Consider the following 12054-nt stretch of genomic DNA (forward strand, 5'->3'; position numbering starts at 1 on the left):
CTGGGTCCTCTCTGCTCGGGACCACCACTGTCACCGTAAGCTGACGTGACCTGGGAGCACGGGGCAGTCCTCCCTTCAAGGTATTAGTCAGCGTGAGGGAACAGTTCTAACTCCCAGCTTAAACCAATGCTCTCAGGAAGCCACTGGTCACGGTTTTAGCTATTTCTCAGTGGGCCTCTACTTGCTCATGTTTTGGTGGATAACCCTTCAACAACGATCCTGTGGAACTTCAAACAGTGTATAATCTCTACGAGAGAGGCCAGCCTAGCAAGTTGGGACTTAGGAAGGAAGGGGAAGAGAGAGAGGAAACAAGACTAAGAGAAAAACCAGGACAGCTTCCCAGGAGCACCGACGGTCAGGGACGGATGACCTGTTCCCAAAAGGCACCTAATGAGGAGGATGAAACATGCCGCTACCCCTGGAATATCCACGGGAAACCAATTCCTCGTCTGTCCTTCTGTGCTCCAGTCCTCTCCAGCAAACAGAAGCTGGAGGGGTGACACCTGTTACTCGGACTGCCCCCCACCCAAGGTGCCTGGACTTGGAGCCACGAGCATGTCTAGGAAGGAGGTCGAAAACCCCCAGCTTCCCTGACAACTGGGTTCCTGCAAAGGCAAACTCCAGGACACAACTCAGTCTCAAGACAATAGCATTCTATTAAAGTGAACCCATTTTCTTTTTTAAAAAGAAGGAAAAAGGATGATACGAGTGTTAGTTTTAACAATGAGGTTATGAGTTCCGGGCAGCTGGGCTCTGACCACTGACCCTATCAGTGCTCTGCTTCCAGCCCCCCAAGGCACGAGGGGGCGCCCCAGGGCCTCCAGGCGCCGGGGGGAGGAGCAGCGTCCCGCCGTCGGAGCAGCCCCAGCTCTGATGTGACGGGTGTGAGCGGGGTGCGTGGAAGCTTCCATGACAGGACCGGCCCCGTCCGCATGCTTAGCTGAACACCGTGTTGTGCTGCTGGGTCACCCGGATGAACGTCGTCCTCTTGCTGAGCTCCTTGAGCTTGGCGGCCCCCACGTAGGTGCACGTAGACCTCAGTCCCCCAAGAATATCCCGAATCGTGTTTTCCACATCCCCTTTGTAAGGCACTTCCACAGTCTTGCCCTCGGAGGCTCTGGAAGAAAAAGGAAGGTGCTCCTTTCAACTGGTTCTTCTTCCTTAAGGGCCCAGCCTGAGTCATCCCGGCTGCAGCACCATCCGCAGCCCCAGGGCCCTCGGGTAGCTACACACCACCCGGACCCTGCACCCACGCTGCTACGAATGCCACGCTGACCACACCGCACTGCAGACGAACACGGTCTTCCCACCCGAAACACTGCTGGCCACTCCGAGCCCTGGGGAAGGGCAGACCCAGGCCATCTGCACAGGGACGGCCCTCAGCAGCGGGCCTCCACCCTGCCCCTACGGAAACCACCTTCACCTTCTGTCCACCTCAACCTGCACACCGCTCTCTGCTGACGGGGCCCAGTGCCCGGGGACAGGAGAGCAGACCTGGCGGATTACCTCTAGACCAACCTGCCGCCTCTCCTGCTGGCCCAACCCGGGCAACCACAGAAGCAGCCTGGAGCTCTGCCCCTCTGCATGCCGGGTCAGACACGGAGTGTCTTCAAAGGGGGCAGTCAGGGGGAGGAGGAGGAGGAGGATACAGATAAAATGAACAACTCTAGCTGTACCAGGTTACGCAGTAACCTCCACCAGCAAGATACGGTGACTCCCTCTAACGCCCTGTCTTTCCAGGGGGCCTTCTGTGGGGCACAGACCCCAGCTCACTCCCTGCATTCACACAAGTCACTACTCCTGCTGTCCTGGGCGTGGGCTGAGGTCCCAGCAAAGTGGAACGAGAGAAGAACTCAGGACATTCTCAGCACCAGACTTGAAGGCTTTGGTCAGCATCTTGGCTATTTTCAAAGGAACATTCAGAAATTCGGGTCCAGCAAACAGTGCAAACACTAAGCAACATCTAACTGTCCTCGCTGGGTCGTCCCACTCACTCCTCACAAGGCTGCCGAGGGACACTGATTCCACAGGCCAGGTCTCTCCCTGCACAGTGGAGAAACGGTCCAGACGTGCTTTCGGAGAGACGTCACAGAAGGAAACCTCACATCTGCGTAAAACTCCAGCCCTCCTCTGAGGGCCAGACGAGCCGGAAATTGTAATAATTAACCAAATTGTTACTGGAACTTTCTCTAGCTGGTTTCTTGAACTGTTAAAATTGTATCTCTTGATTAGATACTTACTACCTACAATTTCAAAAGGGAGTAACTCTTGTACACTGACATCTACACATGCAAGACTACCGTTGGGTGAAACCTAGCTCTAAACCACCGACCAGACTGAGGGCTGGCCTGGTGGCGGGCTCAGGGCACCGACATCATGAAGCAGATGACTCATGTCACTGTCACCACAGACCAAGGTCTGTGCTCATGGCCATAACTGTCATCTCATTTTCTTCAGCCCGGGGGCCTTCCTGGGGCTTACTGGAAATTATCCAGATTCTCATCATTGTTTCTCTGCTAACTGGTGATAGCACCTTTTGTAAGTCATTTATTGTTGATGCTCAAGCCTTCTCCTCTGTAAAACAAAGGCACTTTGACCTATCTCCCACGACTGCATGAGAACTACATAACTGGTTAATGGCTGGGAAGAAACTAGTGTAGCATAAATAACTCAGCCTTAATTAAATACAGTATCAAATGGGAGGACCATTCTCATGAGGAGGTAGTGGTGATAAGGCTGCGCACGGCCAGGAAGCGAGGAGGAAGAAGGGCGGGAGGCAGAGACGGAGACGCACAGGCAGAGCGGGTGCAGCCTGCGAGGCTCGGGCTGCCTGGGGATGAAGGTTCTGATGCCTTCAGCACGGCCCGTCCGTGGGTAAGATTCAAATCCGCTTCCAGAACTAAGTTTGCTACTCCTGAATATTTTATTTTCTTATTTCTAGACCCTGCTGAAATTAACAGGACATAATCCTTCTCCCGGCCCCTTGGCTTCTGAGGGTGCTGGAGGCTAGTCTGGCCTTCACTATCTGCTTTTCTTAGAACCCACAGCAGACGTCACAGCTGGAGGGCAAAACCGTCCTCGGCACGGCAGCTGCCGCCCACTCAGCTCCCCTCACACACAGGACCGGAGACCGTGCGCCGCGGGGTGGCAGTGAAGCCTGGGGCTTCCCGGCCGAGGCCCAGGTCAGCGCTGAGGTGTGGTCGCCCACCCCCTGCAGGGGTCACCACGGCGAGAGAGCCCTCCTTTGCGGACTGCGAGGGAAGGGGCGCATCCTTGTTCTGACCCTCTGAAGCTGCCAGGGTGAAGGCGTAAACGTTGTCCCTACATGTCTTTCCCACCCTGCCCTCCCCATGCTATCTTTACTGAGGTTTCTCCCCAAAGAGAAAAAGACTGGAGAGAGTGGGGACTGAAGTGCCCCATGCCCGGCTGAAGAACAGAACTCCGGACAGTGCCTCACTTTGCCACCTGCCACCCACCTGCCGGGAAACCTCGGCGAGTTCTGGTTTTTCACTCTAGATGGGTTGAACCTTACATAATGCCTCTGAACCCCATGTCCCTAGAATCGGCGATCGGACGTGGAAAGAATGGTAGGAAGTGGAGGGGCAGCCACGAGGGCTGGGCTCCCATCCCAGGGCCTGGGGCGTCCTGGAGAAAGGCCACCCGCCCTCTCCCGCAGGCCTTCCTTCTGAGGACGCAGGACCTTCCGTCCTGCCCCTTCATGTGGCCTGTCGGCGGCACCAGCCCCAGGAAGAGGCGAAGCAGACTCTGGAGCAGGGCAAGGCCGTGGACATATCCTGCCATTAGGTCCTTAAAACACACATGCAGACAATCACAATGGAAGCGATGTGTACACTTGAAACCTATATAATTTTATTAACGAGTGTCACTCCAATAAATGTAATTTAAAAATAAAATAAATGGAAGTGAAATAAAGGCCAGGGTATCATTTGAGATCATGAATTTTTAAAAAACGATAAGCAGCCTGGCTGGTGTGGCTCAGTGGATTGAGCGTCGTCCCGTGGACTGAGAGGTCCTGGTTCGATTCCCGGTCAGGGCACACGCCTGGGTTGCGCGCTCGATCCCCAGTGTGGGGTGTGCAGGAGGCAGCCAATCGATGTTAGTCTCTCTCACATCGATGTTTCTATCTTTCTCTAAAACACATTTTTAAAAAATTAAAAATGAAAAAGCAGAAGTCAGTATCCCTTCTGCAGTGGGTGATAATTAAATGGCTAAAAATGCTGCCTGTGTCAACTGTCAGAGCCTGGAGGCAGGTGCGAGTCCCGAGTGAGCTACTGTAGGTGAAACAGCATTCTCCACGAAAGCCCGGCCCCCGTGTGATGGTCCGGACCACACCCGTTCCATATGCCGTGGGAGACCCGTTCTCCACGAAAGCCCGGCCTCCGTGTGATGGTCCGGACCACACCCGTTCCATATGCCGTGGGAGACCCACCCCTCAGCCCCATTCTTGCAGCCTGAACCCACGCCAGGCGGAGATCGGCGGTGGCCGGGAGAGTCCAGCCACGGCTCCGTCAGAAGGGCAAGGCAGCACCCTCCTGCACACCCTCTGCACGGCTGGAGTGGCACCTCCAGGACTGGATGAGCAGGAGTCCTACCTACCCACACATACCCCTACTCCCATTTCCAAGCCAAAACATTTGTGCTTCACTGCACTGCCTTTTGGGGGCGCCAAACACTACAAGTACAAGCTGGGGAAAAAATATGGCTATTTAAAAAGAACAAGATAGGTTTTCCTTCCCACTGAGCTTTACTATAATAATAAAAAAAAAGTGGCATCTCTGAGACCTGCTTCGACCCCGTCTGAGAAGCAGGAGGAACGTGAGCCCTCCCCGAAAGCTGCGCGCAGCCCTTACCTGTACTCCGCTACCCCTCCTGCATGCTTCTTCATGGCTGTTTCGGAGCTCATCCCATAGAAGAGCTTGAGCTTCTGCCCGTCCCTCTCGATCACCTCTCCAGCACACTCGGTGTGGCCCGAAAACATCCCTCCCAGCATGACGAAATCGGCTCCGGCTCCTGACGCCAACCAGGGGACACAAGGAGGCAGCAGAGGAAAGAGCTCAGGGAGGATCGGCTCTGGAAAGACCCAAGTGCTTCCCGACTCCCCCTCCCTCCTCCTAGCAGAGAGGGCAGCTCAACCTCTCCCCTGTTGACCAAGCTTAACAAGGTTCCCTTCCCAGGGAGCGGGCCCTGGACACAGGAAACCAGTACAGCCTCCTGGATGCCTAAGTCTTTCAGAATCAGAGAAACGTTAGTAACTGAGCAGCATTTTAGAGCGCAAGCTGTCCAATCTTAGAGATAATGCCGTAACTCCTGGCCCATGTCCCCATCAGGCATCTGGTCTACCCTCAGCTCGCAGCACGCTTACACTGTTTGTGTAGCTCATGAGGAGACCTCCAAACAGACTGAGCCTCCTGGGCACAAAGGAGGGAGGCCTGTATGTATGTGCATATATCGTGGGAAACCCAACCTCACCTCTGTTGTGATCAACACCTGACTTCCAAAGTAATATCCCATATTAATCCCAGTGACGTGACACTTCCAGGCTGGGGACAGAGGACACTGGGGTTGGAGGCTGCCTCTGTGGGCTATGTTGGAACAGGGCCAGAAAGTGCTGGAACTGCAGGGCTGCTCACGGCTGTGTCCCCAGGGTCTGTCACAGTGCAGGGCACGTGGGAGATGCAAATGACTAGTTGTCAAGGAAGGAAAGTGTGTACGTGGAAGGAACAGAAACAGTCCCCACCCCCACTCTGATCCTGTCCATGGAGAACTGTGCAGACCGTCTCTCCACTGACTGCTACAGTGTAACAAGCCGCTGCCGCGGCGCCCTGGGAAACCTGTGGCGGGTCCACATGGCGGGTCCGCAATCGGAACACGAGCTCAGCAGGGCACAGGTGTATTAAGTACTTAGGATGAAGGACAAGGAAGAGCAAGCACAGGAGCCCTTGAAACGTGGCCTTGACCTTTTCCATCTGGTTGTTTAAACAGTTACAAGAGGACTCGGGGTGGGGTGAGGCATGCAGTCCCTTCTGCCCAGCATCACAAAAGGCAGCTGTGCAGGGCGACCCCGGGCCTGCGGTCAGGCCAGCAGGCGCCACAGGACCTTCCCGCTCGCAGCCAGCTTCCAAGTCCGTTCCTGGCGGAGTCCCATCACGCACGCTGCCTCCTGGGCCCTCGTGCCACGCTTACGAGGAGGCAGAGAAAACTGGTGTCCAGCTAGGCCCCCTGAGGACCACGGCCCTGGGAGCAGATGTAAACAGCAGGGGCACTGAGCACAGATCCACTCCAGTGGCGCTTTGAAGTGGCTTCTAGTGATTTTCATTTCTGAACACGCTCATGTCCTTTCCCAGCCAGCACTGTCCCTGACGGGGTCCCCCTGCTCGGGCTCACGCAGCTCCTGGCAGCACTTACTGGAAGGAGAGTGGATGAGGAGACCAGGAACCTCGCCCAGATCTGCCCTCTCCCGGGCTCCGTCCTCAGGACCAGTCGCTTTAAAGTATACTCAGCTCTCCCTCTGAGCAGGGAGCCCAAGATGGAACACTCACCAGTATCAAAAAGGTACCACTCAAAACCAGTGGTAAAGATGTACCTGGCCGATGGTCCTTGCGTGAGGTAACTGGAAGGGCAGGAGTCCTGTGCCCTCCCTGCTCTGCCGAGTGAGGGACCCTGACGTTGTCACTTGCCTCTCGGAGCCCTGTCCCCTGGACATGCTCCCAGGTTGCTGCAAACACAGCTGCTGAGCCCAGTGCCCCATATGTTTCCTTTTGTCACTATCAGTGATTTTTAAAAATTTAAAAAGAGAAGAGCCGATGCCTAGGGCAACGACAGCCTGTGGGACGAACTCTGGAGTGATGAGGAAGCACAGGGGAAGAAGCCACGGGTAAGAGGAAGAGCCACTGGCATCCCTTAGGAGAGAACATTTCCCTTCACCAAAAAAGGAAAAACAAATCAACAGCAAATGTAGCCCTGGGATCAGGGAAGGAGCATGAGGCCATGGGAGTCTTGTTTCTGCCTCCTGCCAATCAATATACATGGCTCCCACTTCACCCTTTGGAGGACCCAGCTGTCTGCAAAGGTTAAGTGGCAGGCGCAGCACGGAGAGACGCTGGATTTCCAAGTGCTTTCCCAAGAAAAACCCAGGATCGCCCCCCCCACCCTCACCCCAGCTGCTAGTCCACTGGCTCACAGCTGCGCGCTGCTGCCCCCTAGTGGGGAATGGGCTTCTCAGCATCTGGTAAGAAAGGGCTGCTGGGAAGCCAGCCCTCCTATGGGGTTTCCCTAAAGACCCTCCTTGAGGTGACAGCGTATTCAGACCCAGTATTGTCCTTTCCAGGTGCCCTGAGCCTTCTCAGCTGTGACTTAAAAGCCATGACTTGCCCCACTCCTGGCTTGCAGGCGGTCATCCCTGGATCTGCCCCTGTGTCCTCCGCCTGCTCTGCCTCCAGCCAGAATGAAACTGATGCCAGGATTTGGGCCAGTCGGCCGACGTCCAGGGACAGGGCACTCGGGATTGGCTGAGGACATCTCATTGCAGACCCCACCCCACAGCCAGCTCGCAGCTGCGGGAGCTCCCACCCCTCTGTTCTCCTTACCAAAGGCTTTGGCGACATCTCCTGGACACGTGCAGCCTCCATCCTGCAAAGAGCAAGAGGATGTGGGTGGGAGCTCCTCCAGGCCTCCCCTCTCCCCCAGGGTGACTGGGAGCTGATACCCATCCCCACCCCCAGCCAAGTACACAACCCTCAGAGCCCAAGTCCAACACTCCCCTCAACGGGCTCCTTATACCCCTCAGTGCCACCCACTGCCTGGGGAGCTGCTGAGGGGAGCTCCTGAGCACAAGAGGGACTCCAGCCCCCCCTTCCTCCAGCCCCTCACACAGCACCCAAGACCATTCACCTGCAAGGCCATTCATTCTTGTTCAGTAGTCACCTCTCCCCTGCTGCCCGGTGTGCGGTGAGATTTATTTAGTACAAAGGCTGAATTATTTTAAGAGCCAGAAAGGACACTGAGCTCCTTCCTTTAAGTGCCAGGTGCTCCATGGGTTTCTAAGTCCCCTTCATGTGCTACACCCAGTTCCTTAGTCACACATGCATTCCTGACACCCCCGCCACCCACCTGCAGGACAGTCTGTTATCTCGGGCACCCAGCACAGTTCCGCTGCGGGGTTATGTTTAAACACTGGCAACCTGGTGCCCCGTTTCCAGGATGCAAAGCCATAGCGCTTCCCCACAAAAACGGCACAGAGGAACCAGGCTGCCTAGATTCGCAGTGTGGCCCTGTGAGGCCCAGGAGGCTAAGGGCGGTGAGGGGGGCCTGGAATGGCAGCCAGAGTCGCCAGAGAGAGGCAAGGAAGCAAACACACGGGGCGGCAGGGGCGGCCAGAGTGACAGAGCCCAGACTCAGTGTGGGTCTTGGAGAAACAGCCAGGTCTCAGGGGGAGGTGCCTGTGGCCTGAAGTGGGGACCGGCCCTCGGAGCTGGGGAGCACGGGGAGGAACAGGGAGATCACAGGCCAGCCCCACAGCCTCGCTCACAACCAGCAGAAAGGCAGGCGCGTCCCTGGAGCTGGAGGGCACCCACGGGGAACTGGAACCACCTTCCAAACTGCGTCTCCAGTGAGGACATGGGGTGTCTGTGACTCGGTCCTTCTTCCTGTCTGCTCCGTAGGCCTGTCACTCCTGGGTCTAGAACTCAAATACTGCTTTGTGACTTCTTTGCAGGTCTGAGCAAAAGGCAGGCCTGAAGGCTCGATCTTTCCCTTTTGGGAATATTTACGGACTGCGAGTTATTTCCTCAATCGAGTGTGTTGCTCACGTGGCTTCCCCGATCCCTGGAGGACCACAGGCGAGCCAGGGATGATTATTCCGGAGGTGGCCAGAGCCCTCCACAGCAGACAGGAATGGGCAGGTGGTTCTGCACCGCCAGTTAGTGCTTCAAAGCTCGGTAATAGCTACTCTTTCTTTCAAAGGCACAACCCCTTATGCCCTTCCTGTGTCCCGCCAATTATTTTTAAAGTGCTTTACCTCTTTATCTAAGCCAGTTCTATATGGCAGGGTTTCAAACGTATAACCGCAAAAGTGAAATAAACTCATGCTCCTGTTAAAATGGTCCCTAAGTTATCTGACTTTACACACACACACGCACACGCACGCACATGCATGCACACACGTGCGTCTTAGGCCTTTTGCTCCATGCTTGTGAATAAACAGTCTGGGACTGCTGGGGTGTCTTGTGTGAGGTGGGTACTGAAACTCCTGCCTCAGAAGGTCGGTGCTACGGGACCGAGGAAGAGCTCTTCTCGCAGGGTGGACCAGATGTCCACGACGAACAGCACCCGTGACGTGCTGCGGGGGGTCCTGCTGCGGGGGTCCTGCTTCACGCCCTCCGCTCACTGTGCGCACCAGGAGACAGACAATGCAGACCAACAACCCAGGCAACCCGGTGTCCCTCTGTGCTTCAGGGTACAGGGGCGGCTCCCCGCTACCGTTTACAGGTGATTTCCCAAAAGCTGTTCAAAGCATGGGTTCATGTTCCCAGGAGGCAGAGCAGTGGGGGCAACCCCCACGAGCTACGAAGAACATTGACTTTCATACAGAAACAGTCGGAGCTGCTGGAAGCTTGTTTTTTAAAAACCACAGTGCTTGTGTCAGCAGCACATCTAGTAAAAAATGTTGCAGATACTCGAAGGGTCACTTGTTTTGTTTTCAAGAGCGTTAACATTATATTTTATTAGGAAAGGCGTCACATCACGAGTGGTGATTCGATCTGAGAACTGTCAGCATACTACTTTTTTTTTTTTTAGTTTTGTGTTTTTTTTTCTTTATTGATTTTAGGGAGAGGGAAGGAGAGGGAGAGAGAGAGAGAACCATCGATGAAAGAGAACACTGACTTGCTACCTCCTGCACGCCCCCGACTGGGGATCGGGCCCACAACAAGGGCAAGTGTCCTGACCGGGAATGGAACTGGCGACCTCTTAGTGAATGGGTTGACCTCAACCACTGAGCCATGCCGGCCGGACATACCGCCTCTTCTTTAAAAAGACTCGCCTGTCCCTCAAATAAGGGGTAGGAAAAGCAAGCACAGGGTAGGCAGAAAAAAATTGAATCAAACACCTACTATGAGCCAGGAACTGTTACAAACTCATTTGTCTATTCAAACAGAACAAGAACCTGACATTGTTATTTTGTAAGAGGTGGGGAATAAGGGGAGCTCAGAAAGGTTGAGTGACATGCCCAAGGTCACACAGATATAATAGAACAAGATTGGAACCACGGTTAAGAGTAAATTCTAGCCCTTGCCGAGTGAGTGGCTCACTTGGTTGGAGCGTGGTCCTGTACACCAAAAGGTTGCGGGTTCAATTCCCTGTCGGGGCATGTACAGGAGGCAACTGATTGATGTTTCTCTCTCTCCCTTCTCCTCTAAAAATCAATAAAGATATATTCTCGGATGAGGATTAAAAAAAAAAAAAAGAGGAAACTCTAAAAATGTCTAGAAGCATACCTACCAAAACATTAGCAGTGGTTACCTTAAGATGGTTACTTCTAGTCATATTATTTTCTTTACTTTTATTTGTATTTTCTAACTTTTTCTAGGCTCAACCTATTTTTGGTGGGGAATTTTTCAAAACTAAAAAAATTATTTGGAAGAATTGTTTAGGTCTTTCTACATGAAAGTCTAGCTGTTCCTAAAGTACTACATTAAATCAATAAAATTCTAGGGAAATTGATGATCAGCCTTTACTTCCTTGCTGAGGGCCCATGAGGGGATGGGGAAACTGGGTGCAGGGAAGGAGGGGCTGCCTTGAATCAGCCCGACCCTGTACCATTAACCACCCCTCACGACGTCAGGCCTCCTCAGACTTGATAAGCACATTCTCTAGGTCTTTATGAAGTGCACGAATTAAAATGTTGAACTTGAGTAAAGAACAGACAATAGTAATCCCAGTCAACCTAGTCACAGGACGTTTTTTTTTATACCCTCACTCGAGGACATTTTTGCATTTATTTTCAGATAGAGCGGGAGAGAGAGAAAACATGGATGTGAGAGAGACACATCGAGTGGTCGCCACCCACACGATCCCAAGCGGGCTGGGGACAAACTGCAGTTGAGGTACGTGCCCTTAGCCAAACCGGCCAGGGTGTCACAGGACTTTTTTTAGTTCCTGTGAAGCACTACAAAGTCCTGGCCATTTGGGTTGCTGGTTCAAATCCCTCCCCTTCCAACGTTCCAGCAGGTGCTGGTTCTGGACTCTGCAGTGGAAGGTGTGCTCCAGGACTGGGGGCAGGGACTCGTACAGAGCGGATGAGGCTGCAGTCCCCCGGGGCAATGTGGTGGGGAATGAGCAGGGATCCCGGGGAAACCTGCATTCTTCGTGACTTCAGGAAGCCCTTCACCCTCTTTGAGCCTCCCCGTTTTTAATGCGGGAGGTCAAGGGAGGAGTGGAACGGCACGGACGATCCGACTTCGGCCTCAGCGCCGGCTCCGCCCCACCAGCAGTGCGATGCTGAACAAGCGGCCCAAGGACCTGAAGCATCCGTTTCCTCACCTGCGTGACTGTTCACTGGGTGTGTCAACTTGGCCGGGTCACGAAGTGCCTGGGTGTTTAGTTAAACAGTACTCTGGGTGTTTCTGAGGGGTGTCTGGGGAAAGATTCCCATCTGAATGAACAGACAGTAAAGCAGACTGCCCTCCCCTGTGGGTGGGCCCAATTCCTCAGCTGAAGCCTCGAGTGGAACAAAGAGGCTCACCCTCCCCAATGAAATCTTTCCTGATTGACTGCCTGTGAATTGGGAAGTGGGCTTTCTCCTGCCTTCTGATTCCAACTGAAACGTTGGCTCTTCCTGGTCCTCAGGCCTGCAGACTCAGTCAGACTGGAGTCCAGCATCCGCTGTCTCTAGCGTGCCGAGTCACCCTGAGACCTGGGGACTTCCCACCCTCCATCACCACATGAACCAATTCCTTGTACTAAGTTGTTCTCTCTCCCTTTCTCTATCACTACACACACACACGCGCACTACTGGACATTTCTCTAGAAAACTCT

The 12054-nt window shown here is 54.1% G+C and overlaps 1 protein-coding gene across 7 annotated transcripts in view; it reads right to left on the reverse strand.

Annotated features, from left to right (window-relative positions):
- Positions 1-660: 660 nt before the first annotated feature.
- Positions 661-12054, reverse strand: part of GMPR (guanosine monophosphate reductase) — a 42918-nt gene continuing 31524 nt past the window's right edge. For 4 of the 7 annotated variants that reach the window (XM_036257252.1, XM_036257251.1, XM_036257254.1 and 1 more), the window contains 3 exons: positions 7608-7650; positions 4872-5031; positions 661-1117 (listed from right to left, as the gene is read on the reverse strand). In XM_036257252.1, the coding sequence (XP_036113145.1) occupies positions 770-1117; positions 4872-5031; positions 7608-7650 (551 nt within the window). In that variant the 3' untranslated portion in view covers positions 661-769. The remainder of the gene's footprint in view (positions 1118-4871; positions 5032-7607; positions 7651-12054) is intronic. The other 3 variants (XM_036257253.1, XM_036257258.1, XM_036257255.1) reach the window with 3 other exon arrangements.

The sequence above is a fragment of the Molossus molossus genome, unplaced genomic scaffold, assembly GCF_014108415.1.
Source record: "Molossus molossus isolate mMolMol1 unplaced genomic scaffold, mMolMol1.p scaffold_m16_p_12, whole genome shotgun sequence".
NCBI lineage: Eukaryota > Metazoa > Chordata > Mammalia > Chiroptera > Molossidae > Molossus > Molossus molossus.